The sequence below is a fragment of the Ictalurus furcatus genome, chromosome 23, assembly GCF_023375685.1.
Source record: "Ictalurus furcatus strain D&B chromosome 23, Billie_1.0, whole genome shotgun sequence".
NCBI classification, from domain to species: Eukaryota; Metazoa; Chordata; class Actinopteri; order Siluriformes; family Ictaluridae; genus Ictalurus; species Ictalurus furcatus.
Genome location: NC_071277.1, coordinates 15,628,115 through 15,644,823, shown reverse-complemented (window position 1 = coordinate 15,644,823; position 16,709 = coordinate 15,628,115). Strand labels below are relative to the sequence as shown.

Sequence of the window (16,709 nt, the reverse complement as noted above, 5' to 3'; positions counted from 1 at the left end):
CCAATTCCAAGCATCTTAGATTCTCCCAAAGCTTGAGGCGTAGAAGTATGCTCCAAGTCTAAAGTCATCCAGTTTACTGCAAGCTTAGCTTGCCTTTAGGACCACACCTCTCTCTCTCTCTCCGTCTCTCACTCTCTCTCTCACACACACACACACACACACACACTTTACTGCAAAAAATGTCCTTATATTACTATACACAGCACTGTGCAAAAGTTTTAGGCACCCTATTTTTTTTAAGCACAAAGGTTATTACAGATTTTTATTTGATGATATCTACATTATCGAGTCAGTACAAAAAACATGTTCGATTCCCAAACATTAGTTTTCCAGCACAAAATTAAATGTTACAGAAAAATGTCAGTAAAGAAAGCAGCATATTACATAAGAGACACTTTTCAGACAAAAAAATACACAATAAAAGCTGCTGGGTTTTGCTGCAAAAATAAGAAGCGAGTGCGACAGTCAAAGTCTCCAGAAGAACCGTGTCAGGTTCTGCAACAAGCTCAATAAAACTTACAGCTCATTTCCTTATAATACTGCACTAACTGTACCGGAGACTACTATTCTTATTTTTTTGTCACACCACATATTGACCTTGTTTAATTTACTACTGTATACTGCTCTTTACGGTATTTGTATTTTTTTAATGTAGAAACATTTAATTTTATTATTTTGAAGGCATCTTTGCTCTATGGCGTTTCTTAGCATGTGCCTAAAACTTCTGCACAGTACTGTGTATATATAATATATATATATATATACACACACACACACAAATAGAAATAAATGTACAAGTTTTTTCCCATTTTTAAAAAATAAAAGTTTTTAATATTTTTATTGCTGTTTCCCCCCATTGTTACATTCTCTGCAGATGCCCAGCATACCATGACATAAGTGTCTATATAAATGACTCATTTTGCCTTTAATGCTGTATGCTTATAAACTCAAAGAACGCTGTCAGTGGGCTGTCCATTGCTAAATAGTGACGAGAAAACACAAGTTGAGCTGTATAGATATGGCTGGTGAGCTGGGAAAGGGTGACGTTTGGCCAAATCGTAATACTAAGCTCATCACCAACATAAACTCACATGTATATCACACTTGATTAACAATAAACCATCTATATATGGTCACATGGTCAAATATTTACACCTCATATGGTAACTATATCCTACAGCAGTGTACAATTTTTGACACAATTCTGTGTGCCAGTATGTGGCTTCAGAATTTTTCAGTCCTGATCGAAATAGACAAAATACTCTTGTACAAGAAAAAAAAAAGTACAACGGATAATGTTTCACACAGAAAAATTGATGTGGCTGGAATAAGCTTTCAGCAGCAGTAAACGATGATTTGTTATTAAATATGGTCAAACCCAAGCTCCTCCCCCAAGGAGTACTATAGGGCAAACCTCAATATAATCCTTAAATAACGACAAAGATATTATTATATGAAATTATGTGATGTTATAAATTTGTAGGCTGTCATGAGCACCCCCAGTGAATTTAATAAGTTGACACCTCTGTCTGAAACCGTATGTTATTCAATATATAGTGCACGATTGTTGGGAGGGCTTGTCCATTACATAGTGCTGGTCACTTGTGGAAATTCCACATTACACCACAATACATGGATGGATTCTATTCCTCATACAGTATTCCTCCCACAGCAATTTACCGATTTATTCAAATTTTTGATTTGTTAAAGAATACGTCATACTTTTTATCCCTTGAAGTTAATAAGACAACATACATAGCTCGTCATGTTGCCGACAAACCTCTAATCACTCCGTCCTTTGTTGAAAAGCTTTACCGTTACGAAGCACTGACACTAGAGACTCCTTCCGAAAATGCTAAATAAATGTTTCCTCACAGAAAACTTGACTGTATTAATAATTATTATTAACTGTTCATGTGGACTGTATGCCATACAAGTCCCTGTGTGTGTTGTTACTATACAAACGCTAGCATACTACAGTAGTACGAGCGCATTTATATAAACCTGGTCGGAAGTGCTGTCAGAGCTGCTGGTATAGAAAATGAAGCAACACCTTCTGACTATAAAAGGACTGCGGTATTTAAAGGAACTGGTTCGTTTAAATCATGGATTCTTATTTGCAAAAAGTACTCCTGAATTCTCTGATGTTTTCAAAGTGACCTTTGAAAAGTTCTGGGAAGTGTTACTTTTGAGAAGAGGTTATTAAAACACTTCGCAAAGTTCTGCCTGGTTAAATCCAATGAACGCCAAAGATATTACTTAACCAGGCTCAAGACGGCACTGGATGTGAACTTTGCCACCTTTGTTGCAGAGGCGTCCATTTGCATAATCTCAGAGGGGCTGCACTAGATGCATGGCATGATTTTTAAGGCCACACTTTTGAGCGAGAAATCATCAGAAATTCACTTTAAACAGCGGCGGTATTTACTCAGAGGTACGGCTAAAAGATACAGAGGGTGAACTTGCCACCTGCCGATGCATTAGACCTGAACTCCGTTATCAATGAATCTCAGAAAGTTGGAGGCTAGAAGAAGCGTTCGATGTTCTCTTTGTTACTCAATTAAGTTTACCACCGACCCCTGCAGCCAAATATTCCTGTATATATATTTATATATTTGACAGCCTTGTAGACAAGATGTGCTAGACCACTGGGATAGACGACCAGACGCTGTCCAGACGTCCTCTTCTCTGGCCCCTATAGGGCGTTTTTATTCCACGAGACAACCGTCTGCGATAGCGCACCAGATGACCGTGCGAGCAAGAAAATAATCACGATTTTCACACTGAATACTTTCATTCGGTGCTGTTTCTCCATCTGGAGTGATGGGATGGGAGGAGCATTGGCATCCAAAAAAAGGAAAGAGTGGTTGGGTGACCGCAAGTTTTAAATAAAACCAAGTTTGAGCTTGGAGATGGTTGACGGGGGGCCAGGGCATGAAGGGGGTAGAGTATAAGGGATACCCTCTTTTTTTTTTTTGGAAAGATGCAAGGTTAAAGCTTTGATATCTTAGCCAACAAGACACAGAGGGACACCATGAGATTGAAGTGTCAGATCTAAGACGGGGAAGCAAGTCATGTTATGAATTATACATTGCATTCGAAAACAAGCTTAAAACTCAAATGCCACTCTAGAATGTTGCAAATTGACTAAAGAAAAATCACAACCAAAAGGAAAAAGCGCTCAACGTTAACCACATGGACTTTTAAAAAGGACTGCCAAATTTCAAATGTCACAAACAGTTATTGGTACTTAAAAATGTGCGTGTTTGTGTATGAATGGGTCAGCCAGCCACCTCGCCCACTTCACTCGCTTCACTACCAATTAGCTCGCTCTCCGAGTGTAATGTGGAATTCCAATGGGGGACTCGTGTTTGTGAACAAGAACAATTGCGGATTATCTCGGCTGCTTTTTCAAGGAAGATGCTTCGGTGTCCCATAAAGGGAGCCTTGACAGTGACAGATGGCAAAGCAGCTGGTGCCGCTCATACCCCTCTCAATCACACTCGGCTATGTTTGCTGTAGAGTTTATTGGTGTATGGCCACACCTTTGGCAAGATCCCGTTGTACAAACCAAGGGAGAAAATACTGTTTACAGTCTTACTGATCATGTCCTGATTAAAGCGGATTAATGTCCTGAAGATCACCAAATGGTCCTTGATTTCAAAACACTTGAAGCTACCAATGATACTTTTGCAAATCTTCGTATATGGGGCAAAACCAATGGTTATATATTCCAATGGTTGAATTTTATGACTTACGGATGAAGGTATCTCAGGATATTAAAGGTGTTTTGATGAACATAGTAGGCTGATTTGCGTCACAGGCCCCTCTAATATTTCTTTTAGGCCTTCTCCAGCTATGCATAACCTGAGAGACATTCTGTTCCAAATAATCTCTGACTAATTACTTCCTGATCAGGGTCACCCAGAAGGGTGGCATGATGGTTCAGGGGGTAGTGTTGCTGCCTCACAGCTCCATGTTTGATCTTGGTCTGATCTTGAAGTCAGGTTAAGAACCCTCTGTGCTGTGCCACTTGTTGATGGTTTCTTCTGGGTTCTCCAGTTAACTCCCACCTCCCAAAAACATATTGGTGTTATTGGCTATGCTAAACTGCCCCTAAGTGTGAACGACTGGTCGCATGTTGGCCTCATAATGGACTGGAGTGCCATCCCACCTTGCACCCAGTATTCTGGGGTAGGCTCAGGATCCATTGCAACCCTGACCAGGATGAAGTACTTACTGAAGATGAATCAGTCACCCTGAAATACCTCAGCCCAGTTAGATCAGACCAGGCCAGCCTACTTCAGGGAATTTCCCATCTCATTAGCATAACCATAATTTGACAACACACACAAGTTTCCATGTCTGTCCTGCTCTTAAACCAGCACACCCTTGAGAATTCCTCCTCTTGCTGTCATTTCCCTGACCTGAGATAAGCTTGAACCTTCTGTCTCACAAGGTGCGTGTCTAACAAATTGGGAAGATCATGCTTTGAGCAAAATTCTTAAGGAACCATGCCAAATAAAAAACGTTTAAAAAAAAAACAGCAAATAAAACATCACTATTTTGAGTCTTACACCCCAGAACCAGGAAAAGAGACATTGAATGACATTCCTGTGGCATGTATTTAGTGGATGGCATTCACGAACTTCCACTCAAGTCATCGCACTGCATTTGGCGACATGGTAAATGCGATCACATCATTTCCTGCGATCGTGCCAAGCTATGTTGCCGTCACTTGAGTCACAATGCTTTTCTGCTTATCGTCCCTGTGCTGTATCTGCTTGCCTGTCTGAGCTGATGGAGGAAATAAAAAAAAGAGGGGGGAGGGGGGGCGCTGAATGTCAGGTTCACTTGTAGATGAAGTCGACTATGTATTATCTAAGCGCTGCTCAGCTGTAGCCCTGGGAAACGCTGTGTGCGATGAACGCAACCCTGTCGTCTCACTGAGAGGGGACCTTTAGAGATGAAAAAAAGAACAATGCATCCCATATACCCCTCCTCTGCAAGGTCACGACCCTGCTCCACTATATCCCCCTGGAGCTGGATTGTCCAGGAAGCTGAGAGGCATATTTTAAAGGAAGTCTTCTTAAGCAGTCTCTGAGTTCAGTGGTAGGCTGATTTTAAGATCTAGAATCGTCATCCAACTTGTGGTGTAGTGATGGTTTTTTTTTTCGTTTACTTTTCCTTATTTTTCACATGAATAACTTACCATCGATGGCCAGTGTATATTGTTTTTCTGCTGTTGGATCTAAAACCTGACACCAAGTTGCGATGCAGAGATAAGTTTTGTTTAACTGCACACTCTGGCATTTTTGCAACCAACTGAATAGCAATGTTTCTGGAAAAAAAAAAAAAAAATAGCAAGTTCATTACCATTTGAGCCATCTGAGGTGGCCCCAGCCTGGCGATTGGGGCAAAGCCCAACCAAGTAATTGAAGCATGCAATCACAAATTGGTTCTCCGCCTAATATTTCATTAGATAAAGCCACATTCTGGACGCCAAAATCATTTGTGTGCCCAACATGGAATTAAAATCCTGTTACTGCCTGATACCAGACTACATTACCAGCCACTGACAGGGGAGATTTCTAGACTGATAAAGTATAAGCTGATGGAAATATGTAAAATAGATTTTACTGCTTCAGCTTGTCTCTGCTTAGATATTTCCTTAGTTATGAGGATATAACTACAGTGTGCGTTTATAATTAGATGGAACTGTAAATAATTGGTCCGGCATGTGAGAGTGATATAAGAAAGAGCGTGGGTGTGCATGCATTTCAGAGTGTGTGTGAGCATGTGTGCATGTGTGTGTGTGTGTGTGCTCCATCCACACTCCACTCTCAAGTCCCACTGATTCTCCTTTCCAGCCATGTTGAATACTCTTTCCTTATCAGGCCAGTCCAGGCCTGCATCAGGCTCTCCTTGCTATGACAGAGGCTACAACAATAGGCGCGCGATACCGCTGCTTAGTGCTGCGTTTCGGAGGGGAAACCTGCCACAGGCACAGATTAACAACACACACACACACACACACACACACACACACACACACTGTATCGCACATATACACACACAAACACACACACACACACATATATCCCTGCACTGCTAAACAGATTGCAGCCTCCTAAACAAAACATTTTTCAGAAGTTCAGGCCCCTGATTAATGAAGTAATGACAAGAAGAAAAATATAATTTTGGTGTGGAGAGGAGGAAAAAAAAAAAAAGTAAATAAATAAACGAAACGGGCCACGCTGATACTTGTTCAACTTTGGGCCACGAACAATGAGCCTTGTCAGAGGGAGTGGTGAGGAGAGAGGGAGGTGATAAATGGAGGAGTGACAGCTTGAAGAATTCCTCCCGTTCGTGCCCTCCGCACCTAACCTCCCGCTAAATTACAGAATAAAAGCCTCTCCTTCACGCTCTCCCTCTCACTGGGAATGAAGACAGTATCTTGTCATTTTTCCTCTCCATGCGGGTAATGCACACCACAGAACCGATGGAGGTACGTTTTACTTCCTAACCTTCCGAATACAGAAAAACAGGGCGCGCTTCTCGACAACAAGAGCCCAGCTTTCAGAGTATAATTTGTACCGTATACGTTCATTAGTGCCATGTCGAGCCTGAAAGCCACACTAATGGCCATTTTAGAGGTCCCTCCTAAAAAACAGGTTCCATTATTAGTCTGCTTCCAAATCAATTATGGACACTTAAATCAGACACCGGGCAGGAGAGGCGCAGTAAGTCCAGGCCCGGTAATTACCGTGATGGAGACACCTGCTACTCGATAACTTCGACCCGCACTGGCATACCGACCACCGCTCAGCAGACATTTATATCCCAGTGTCATCATTAATTTGTGTTAATTTGAGAGGTAGGTGTGTGTGTGTGTGTGTGTGTGTGTGTGTGTGTGTGAGTGAGAGAGAGAGAGAGATGGTGGCTCACCTGGACAAGGCCTGCTGCGTAATTGGGCTCTAATGACCTAATTGATCTGTGGGATATGAGAGAGACAGAGGGCTGGAGAGAACAGGGGGAAAAAAAGGGAGAAGAGGAGAGTGAGAAGGAGAGGCTCTGCAGGATTCAGGCCAGTTCTGATTCTCACTCGCTCAAACAAAACGAGAGGGGGAAAAAAAGGAGAGAAAAGTCTAAGCAAGAGCGCTCAAGTGGAAAGGCCTGTACCAGGACTTAATGTGATGTAATGCTGAGTACACAAAAAGCAGACATTTTATTCCCAAGAGCAACACTTTCAGCAGAAATCCTAGACACCGTGCTCTACTTATTCTCAATTGAAATCAGGTTGAACTTCAGATGAGTTTATAGTCAACATAACTTTTAGAAAACACTCTTAATTAAAGATCCAATTCTTTAATTATGTTTCGTTCCCAGTGCAAACAAATTAAACACTTGAAAAAACCTGTCTTGAACATATGACAGATAAGTGTTAATGTGTCATAAAATGTAAGAGCCAATCAGATTCCAGTATGCAAATGTCAGCTTTGCAGCACCGGTTTACCTGAAGAAGAGGGTGGTGTGTGGGGGAGTTTCTAGTTTGCATGCGTGTAGATTCTGGATTTCTATTGAACTTTTGTAGAATTCTTCATTTTTTCTTTTATATTTTGAAGTTTTGTCCCCAACCTAGCTTTCTGTAATTGAAAACATATTAGTTTATTCCAACTAGGGCAGTGGTGGCTTAGCGGTTAAGGCTCTGGGTTACTGATCAGAAGGGCGGGGGTTCAAGCCTCAGCACTGCCAAGCTACCACTGTTGGGCCCTTGAGCAAGGGCCTTAACCTTCTCTAGCTCCACGGGCGTTGTATCATAGCTGACCCCAGCTTCCTGTATGCGAAGAAAAGAATTTCGCTGTAATGTATATGTGATCAATAAAGTCTCTATCATTTATTCACATTTTATCAGCTTGAGTTCTTGCTTTTGTTTAGGTTTCTATCTTATATAGTTTGGAAAATGGCACTTTCTGTACCGCTTTTCCTACACAGGGTTGCGGGGAGCCTGGAGCCTATCACAGGGGACTCGGGGCACAAGGCGGGGGGCACCCTGGATGGGCATCGCAACCCATCGCAGTGAATGAATGAATAAACAGTGGCAAGAAAAAGTATGTGAACCTTTTGGAATTTCATGGTTTTCAGAATAAATTTGTCATAAAATGTGATCTGATCTGAATGTATTGACAAATATAATGTGTCTAAAATAATAACAATAAAAAAAATTCTGATCCCTCATGTCTTTATTGAGAACAACCAAAAAAAACCTCATACTGCTTGTGGAAAAAGTATGTGAACACTTGAGTTAATGACCTCAAAAAAGCTAATTGGAGTCTCGTTAAGAAAATGAGTTTGGAGGTGTGGACTACAGCTACTTTGACTGATAAAAACGCCTCAAACTTTTGGAGTTTGCTCTGCACAAGAAGCACACGCTTATGTGAGCCATGCCTTGCCAAAAAGAGCTTTCAGAGGATCTACGATCAAGAATTGATTTACATAAAGCTGGAAAGGGTTACAAAGTGATTTCACAGACTTTAGAAATTCAGCAGTCTACAGTTAGGCAAACATTTTACAAATGGAGACACTTTGAGACTGTTGCTACTCTACCAAGAAGTGGGCGCCCAGTCAAAATGACACCAAGGGCACAACGAAGACTCATCAGTGAGGTAAAGAAACAACCCCGAATGACAGCCAAAGATTTGAAGGCATCATTGGAACTGGCCAACATCTCTGTTCATGGGTCTACAATACGCAAAACATTGAACAAGCAGGGTGTCTGCGGCAGGACACCACGAAGGAAGCCACTGCTTACTAAAAAGAACATTGCTGCACGCCTGAAGTTTGCAAAAGAGCACATTGACACTCCACAGCGGTATTGGCAAAATATTTTGTGGACTGATGAAACTAAGATTGAACTATTTGAAAAACCACACAGCACTACATCTGGCGTAGAAAGGGCCTGGCATATCATCATGAAAACATCATCCCAACTGTAAAGTATGCTGGAGGAAACATCATGATTTGGGCCTGCTTTGCTGCATCAGGGCCTGGCCAGCTTGCAATCATTGAGGGGAAGATGAATTCCCAAGTATATCAGACAATTCTTCAGGATAATGTGAGAATGCCTGTACGTCAGCTGAAACTGTGTAGAAGTTTGGTGATGCAACAGGACAACGACCCAAAACACCGGAGCAAGTCCACAACAGAACGGCTTCAGAAAAACAAAATCCGCCTTTTTGGAGTGGCCAAGTCAGAGCCCAGACCTCAACCCAATAGAGATGCTATGGAATGATGTGAAGAGAGTCATACACACGAGACGTCCAAAGAATATGACAAAGCTAAAGCAGTTCTGCCAGGAAGAATGGGCTAAAATTCCTCCTGAACGATGTGCAGGTCTGATCCACAGCTACAGGAAGCGCCTGGTTGAGGTTATTGCTGCCAAGGTGGGGTCAACCAGTTATTAATTCTAAGGGTTCACTTACTTTTTCCACTGCCATTTTGAATGTTGAATGAGTGTGTTCAATAAAGACATGAGGGATCAGAATTTTTTTTGTGTTATTATTTTAGACACATTATATTTGTCAATACTTTTGACTTAGATGAAGATCAGATCACATTTTATGACAAATTTATTCAGAAAACCATGAAATTCCAAAATGTTCACATACTTTTTCTTGCCACTGTATGAATGGTATTGGAATGACCCGATGGTAGATAAATTGTCTTATTTGAATAAAAGATTGGAAAACAATTGTAATAACTGACTTTAACTATGATATATGATGGGCAGGAAACACTAGCGTACAGTCGCTTTTCTAACAGCGTCACAGTAAACATTTCACTGTATTAAATCAATAACTGGAACATTTGTGAGCAGTGACTCACCGGCTCGTAAATCATTTGAACGGATCATTTACCCACCTGCAAACACCCTCACACACACAATGTCACGCTTTGCTGGGACCACAGCAAAAACTCCAAGCATCCACCTGGTCTCTGCTCACTTCATCAAAACCTTCAGATGCCCTCAGACTTTCTCGGTCTGCCACTTTCCCTTCCTCTACCTCTTTCAGTCAATTTCTCTGTTTCAAGCTCTCTTTCTCCATGATTTTCCCTCAGCCTGTTTGTCACACTTTCTTTCTGTTCTCTCTCTCGGTCTCTCTCTCGCTTCAATTCCATTCACTTTCATTCACGTTAACTTGGCAGAACAGCATCGGTTACAATATTGCCAAAGCTGGTTGTAATCAGGAGTAATGAAACTGACAGTACTAAAGTAAAAGCAGAGGAGCATTGGTACTGTACACACCCTATCAACGATAACAATTAAGCAGAATATGACAATACAATAAGAGGAATGTCGGGCATCGAACCAGATATTACTCAAGATATTCATATCTAGATCATATGGGTTATATCTATGCGCTCGACTTGTATGACAAATGGTCCACATGAACTGATTTTTAAAAGCCGTATAATTGTCGATATGGTTACGTTTTCTGTGAGCAGATGTTTATTGAACATTTTTGGAAGGGGTCTCCAGTGTCAGTGCTTTGTAACAGTCAGAGGTAAAGCTGTTCCTTTGAGTCTTCAGGATGGACAGATTTGCACGTCGTGCTTTCTCAGCAATTAAAAAAAAAAAAATGTAACTATAAATGCTTCGTGACGTGTCTTCCGGGGTTTAAGTGGTGGATTGCTGGTTAAGGCTCCGGGTTACTGATCGGAAGGGCGGGGGTTCAAGTCCCAGCACTGCCAAGCTGCCACTGTTGGGCCCTTGAGCAAGGCCCTTAACCCTCTCTGCTCCAGGGGCGCTGTATCATGGCTGACCCTGCGCTCGGACCCCAACCTCCTAACATGCTGGGGTATGTGAAGAAAAGAATTTCACTGTACTGTAATGTATAGCTGACCAATTAAGACTCATTATCATTCTTTAATAAGTACTGTTAGCTGTTAGCACTGGTAAAGATCTGTGGTATAAGAAGAATAAACCACTTCAGGATGTGGTGTTATTGGAAAATGATCATCTTTGGGGTGGTAACACACCATCATGCCACCCAGTCTTTGATTTATTTATTTATTTTTGCATAACAGCCCGTTCTGTCATGTTTAAGTCCTTATGTAGTATTTTAATTGTGATAATATTTACTATATTGCACATTCAAAGGACGTCAGGGATATCATCAATACTTCCAGAATATTGCCCGAATCCAACTTTTTTATTTATTAAAAAAAACAAAACAAAATAAAACCCCTCAAAACAGAAATCACATTTCTTTGGGTTACCAAGTTACAATATACCGTATTACATCTAACTTTATTGTAGATATTGTGAAACTGTTCATACATCCGCAGTCATGTACTTTGATACAGTGTGCTACTTTTCTACTTATGAACTCTCTCTCTTTCTCACTCTGCCTCTAATGTCTCTCTCTCCAATTTCATCACAATCTAAGGAGGCTACATTAACCCACTGTCTACGCATCACCGTCTCTCACTGTTGGCCTGCTCGAGCCTCAATACCTTCTCAACCGTCTACAGAGACTGGATCCGATCCCTTCAGACTGAACCCACAACCTCCCGTCTTCACACAGATGAGCAATCCCGTTCTGATTATCAGGCGATATTAGGACAAAGAGATAGTGAGGTGACGGTTCATGTACCACCAACCGCCAAAGTTGAGACGATATCGCCTGGTTACCTCAGCGGCTCAGATCGAATGCATTTGGCATGGCAGTCTGATTTTAAAGCAGTCAGGGTCACGCGTTTTTCGTAACGGCTTAGAAATTCAGAAGGAAAAAAAAAAAGAGCAGACAAGGGTCACCTTTTATAAAGATGGCAATTTCGCATGGTGTGCAAGAACGTCTGATCTCGGTGATCGTCTCATTTTGTTTTTGAAATCCTAACCTTCAGGGGTCATATTGAAGCTCGTCACTCTTTTGACATCATTAATAAACCAGAAATATAATACAATGCTTATCGTGGTATACAGTACAAGTCAAGGTCAAAATATTTGGACAGAGTTCACTGAAGGTAGGGTTTTCAGGATCTTCAAGACATTTTAATCAGATTTTACACAGCTGTGGTTTACCAGGCTATGTATAAATATCTTTAATATGATTGTAAAATGAGGAAAGTAGTAAAAATACAGGAAACCTTGACACAGGAAGATTTGACTGGTACTGTATAGTAATACTTATCAAATAATCAAATGCAACAGAAACAATCTCTAGATCAACCTCTAGAGTTTACACAGAATGGTGCAAAAAACAAAAAAACATCCAGCGAGTTCTGCAGGCAGAAATGCCTTGTCGATTGTTGAGAGCTCAGAAGAGAATGGCCAGACTGGTTTGAGCTGACAGGAAAGCTTTTGTAACTCAAATAACCACTCTTTACAACCGTGCTGAGCAGAAAAGCATCTCAAAATGCACATCACATCGATCTTGAGGAGGATGGCCTACAACTGCAGAACGTCACATCAGGTTCCACTCCCGTCCCAAATGTTTATCATGAATGTACAGTATAAATACATTAAGAACAGTATTTAAATTAAAACTGTTTTCGGTCCGTTTTAGAGTTTAAAAAAAAAGAAAAAGAAAATGCTAATTGTTAAGGAAAATGATTGAATAAAGTCATACATTGAAGTAGTCCTCGAGAACAGTGCCTCAGAGGCCAAACTCCGCATGGGCACTTCCTTATGTTTCATATCAGGATCAATTTGAGATTCGTTACCATTTTTAATAAGTGGTTCTTAATTAATCCACATTCAAAAGGAATGGTAAAGCCTAAAGGACTTCAGATGAGCAGGGTCAGCATGTATTCTCTCTCTCTCCCTCTCTCGCTCTCTCTCTCTCCACCTTTTTAAACAGTTAAAGAAAACTCAACACTAACTGCTTTTTGTTGAGCCGGACTGAAAATTACCATCAAACATAACAGATCATAATTTTGTTCAATCGAGGCTTGGCCTCCACTCAACATTCACCAATTAAAGCACTTAGTCATAAAATATGCAGATTAAATGGTTAAAATAGAGCCACTTCAAAGGCTTCTGTTGGAGGCCAATTTGACTCGGAGACAGTCGCAGCCATGTGTTTGGTTTGTGTTCAAATGTCATGGGAGGTTTTCATTTCTCTCCCTCTCGTGCTCTCTCTTCATTAACTCGGCATAACTGGCTCAAATGTTCCCGTGCTGGGAACTTTCTAGAAAGCAGAAATAGGAAATGAGGGAACTTTGAGGAAAAGAAACACGAGTCTACCAGCGAACAAATCTGACATTTGGAAACCAAGGAATTAGGAGCATGTAAATACAAATATGGCATTTGACTCATTTAAAATTAAAACTTAAAGTGGATAAATACTAAACTATCATTTTTTCCTCCAACATAAGACTTGGGTGTTTGGAGCAATTTCTCAATTCACAATTATATTACAGAAATGATGTACTGGCTATTTTTGAATAATTAAAATGAGGTCAAATAAGTGTTTAAATTGACTGCTCTTTGAACTATAACTATGACGTCAAAATCATACTTATGTGTGTGGCCTTGTACATGGTGCATAAACCACGTGTTTAAGTTCAATATTTTTGGCAGAATGTGTCCTTATTGCACCTGAAACTGCTTAGCACGTCTGGATTTGAAATCGGCATTAGCGCAATTGTTGGAAGTTGGAAAGAGAAAAACAGGAACGTACCAGGTTTGTTCCATCAGTGCTCATCTCGATCTTGCCATCGAACGGCCCCCACGTGGTCCCTACAGGAAGCTGCTGACGACTCTGGACTCGCCGCTCGCCATCTTTATTCAACAGGTCTAGTTCTCCTGTGAGACAAAGTTACAGCCATCATGCGATGTCCTAATCCACAAGAATAACAGGAATTTTCTTACTAAGTGAAAAGTATCAATTTAAACAGGGTTCTTGCAGAGGAAAATTCAGACCTTTTTTCCCCAAGTTCATTTTATTATTTCCTATTCCAAAAGGTGAGGAACTCGTTAGAACCTTACTGTCAGTCATTCATTCACCTTCAGTAACCACCTAGATCCAGAAGCCTACCGCGGAACACTTGGGATGACTGAGGAATACACCCGGAACACCATGTCCAACATGAAACGCCATGCACACACTCATTCATTCACACTTAGGGGCAATTTAAAGTTGCCAATCCACCTACCTGCATAGTTTTAGGAGGAAGAAACCAAAGAACCTGGAGGAAACCCTGATGAACAACGGGAGAACATGGGGAAACTCCACAAAACAGTCATTCAAGTTCAGGATCAGACCGTGCTGCCCACGGTCACGGACCACAACAGAAGTCAATAAATGTACTGTACCCTTAACAGACAAGCTGAGATATAATTTTGCTTTGTATTGTCAACTAAATTAAACTAAATCAACATAGTATCTTTAGTTTATATCCATACATTTCCCACAACATTTTCTGAATTTCTATACTGGACTTTTCCAAATCTGCATAAGTACCCTGTTCTATAGAATGCACATTAGGCTTCCTACCACATTGCAGCGTCTATCAGTTTTAAAAATCCAATCAATTACAATTAACTGATGCACATTGTTAAGGAGTACAATAATTAAAAGTACAATAAATCAGCTGTTTAATTGTTTGAGAGAAAATCAACTATGAAATATGAGTAAAATCGGAGCATCCCCTATACGTCGCCAATTTTCTTCATGTTCAAACTGTTGCAATGAGTCACATTTTTATAGAAATCTGCGGTTACGATAACACACATTGTTCATTGTATTGTCTGTTAGTAGGAACTTTAAACAATAATGGCGACAGGGATGGCTACATGGGCTGGAAGTAAAACTGAGCTGTACTGCGCATGTGCGAATTTGACTCCCTTCCACCCTAGCATTAGAGTTGTGTGCTAGGTACACTGGATTGTACATGGATTTATTTCTAATCATAATAAAAATATACATATAATAAAAGCTAACGTTTTAACTTATTAGTATAGAATGATAGAATTTTGTTTGAGTAATATACATATACACAAATATATATATATATATATATATATATATATATATGTGTGTGTGTGTGTGTGTAAATTGCATTAAAGCTTGCAGTTCTTTTTCTAGCGGAATCAGAAATCAGAATGAGTACACCTTATCACAAATCACATGTCACATGGTCCATGTGCACTTGTCCTGATTAAAAATCATACTTGATTTGGGATCACTTTTCCTCTTTCATATGCTAATTATTACACAACCATTAAGAGTATCTATGCATGTGCTGTGAAAGTCTTGATAATTCTTGTAATGGGCCTCTTTCTTTAGCCATGTGAAAGAGAGGGAGAGAGAGAGAGAGAAAGAGTGAGTGTGTATGGCACAACCTCCACACTGTGTCCACCTGTCCTCATAGCTGCTCTCCATCAGATGGACTTTATCGAAGCGACAGGATGCTAACCTCTCCTGTATGAGCGCCTCCTCCTCACTGATAAAGCCTCACTGAGACATTACAGGCCTTCTGGCTGCCTCTAAGGGGTCTATTTCTGTTTTTCTAGGAAGAGGCCAAGGCCTCTTGTTAGAGCTGCACAGATCTCAGCCTTAATTAGCTGTGCTGCGGCTAACGCTCCACTAGCTCCCCGAGCCACGCTATCTTATCAGGCTGATTTAGTGTACTTTTCCAGGATGACGATTAATCAAACAGTTATGATAACGACATCTCTGTATCATGAGGGTCTGTTTGGAAGGAATGGAAGGGGAGTAGACATATGCAGCTCAAATGTGAGCTTCCGGGACATGTGTCTTGAGGATCAAAATGAACTAAGTTGTGATACCAGTCCCTGCTAACTTTCTATACCCACTGAGCCATCTGAGTATCCTCAGAGTATCTTCTTCCAGTTCTTTTGGCACCACTTTTTCCCATAATTATTATTATAATCGCTATTTTATTCCTTGTCAATGGGCAATCAACTGCTGAGTAGTTAAAGATCATGAAGGATATCATTAGCTGAAATCAGACAGTGTACCATTCCATAAGATCTGTAGTAAACACTATCATCTGCCGTCGTGCTCATCTCGCATGCATTTTGTTAGGTTGAAGGACCGACGTGAGCCCTGAACTTTACACTGACCTACTTCAGGGCATTTTTTTTTCTCTCTTTAAATATCAGCAATGTATCACCAACACTCGGCCTTGTCGGATCGCCGGTATGGAAATTCACCAGCATTCCCTTGCTCGTGCTTAAGGTGACTTGTATGCTAAATATCACAGCCGCCTCGATAATGACATGCATCCAACGGGTCACTTGCCATCATATGTAAATGACTGACGTCTATGTTGACAGCAAGATCTGTGAGATTAAGTAGGTCACCAAACTAGCCAGCCATATTTGAAGGTCTCTGTAGATAAAGAAAAACTGGCTTAATTTGCATTAGCTGATCAGTCTCTGTTAGCATTCTCTCTTCAGTAAGTTACACAGCAGTTACATTCCTACAGGTTTTTATTAATAATCATGGATTTGAATTAGCCTGGTTTAACATGTGGTTGGTCTAACATGTGGTTGGTTTAACATGTGGTTGGTTTAACATGTGGTTGGTTTAACAATGTGGTTGACTATGTTGTTGGTCCAATGGCTGATTTGCTAATTATCCTGCTGTATTGTTTTTGTGAGTGGCTCTCTATATGCGGTTGTTGAAAGTTAATGTCTTCTTGTTATACTACATAATGTTCAATATAATGTGTAATGT

General features: G+C 40.7%; 1 protein-coding gene across 3 annotated transcripts in view; it reads right to left on the bottom strand.

Moving 5' to 3' along the window:
- The window catches only part of zfpm2a (zinc finger protein, FOG family member 2a), a 173,087-nt gene that overhangs the window by 58,306 nt on the left and 98,072 nt on the right, over positions 1 to 16,709 (bottom strand). For all 3 annotated transcript variants that reach the window (XM_053611334.1, XM_053611332.1, XM_053611333.1), the window contains one exon: positions 13,686 to 13,810. In XM_053611334.1, the coding sequence (XP_053467309.1) occupies positions 13,686 to 13,810 (125 nt within the window). The remainder of the gene's footprint in view (positions 1 to 13,685; positions 13,811 to 16,709) is intronic.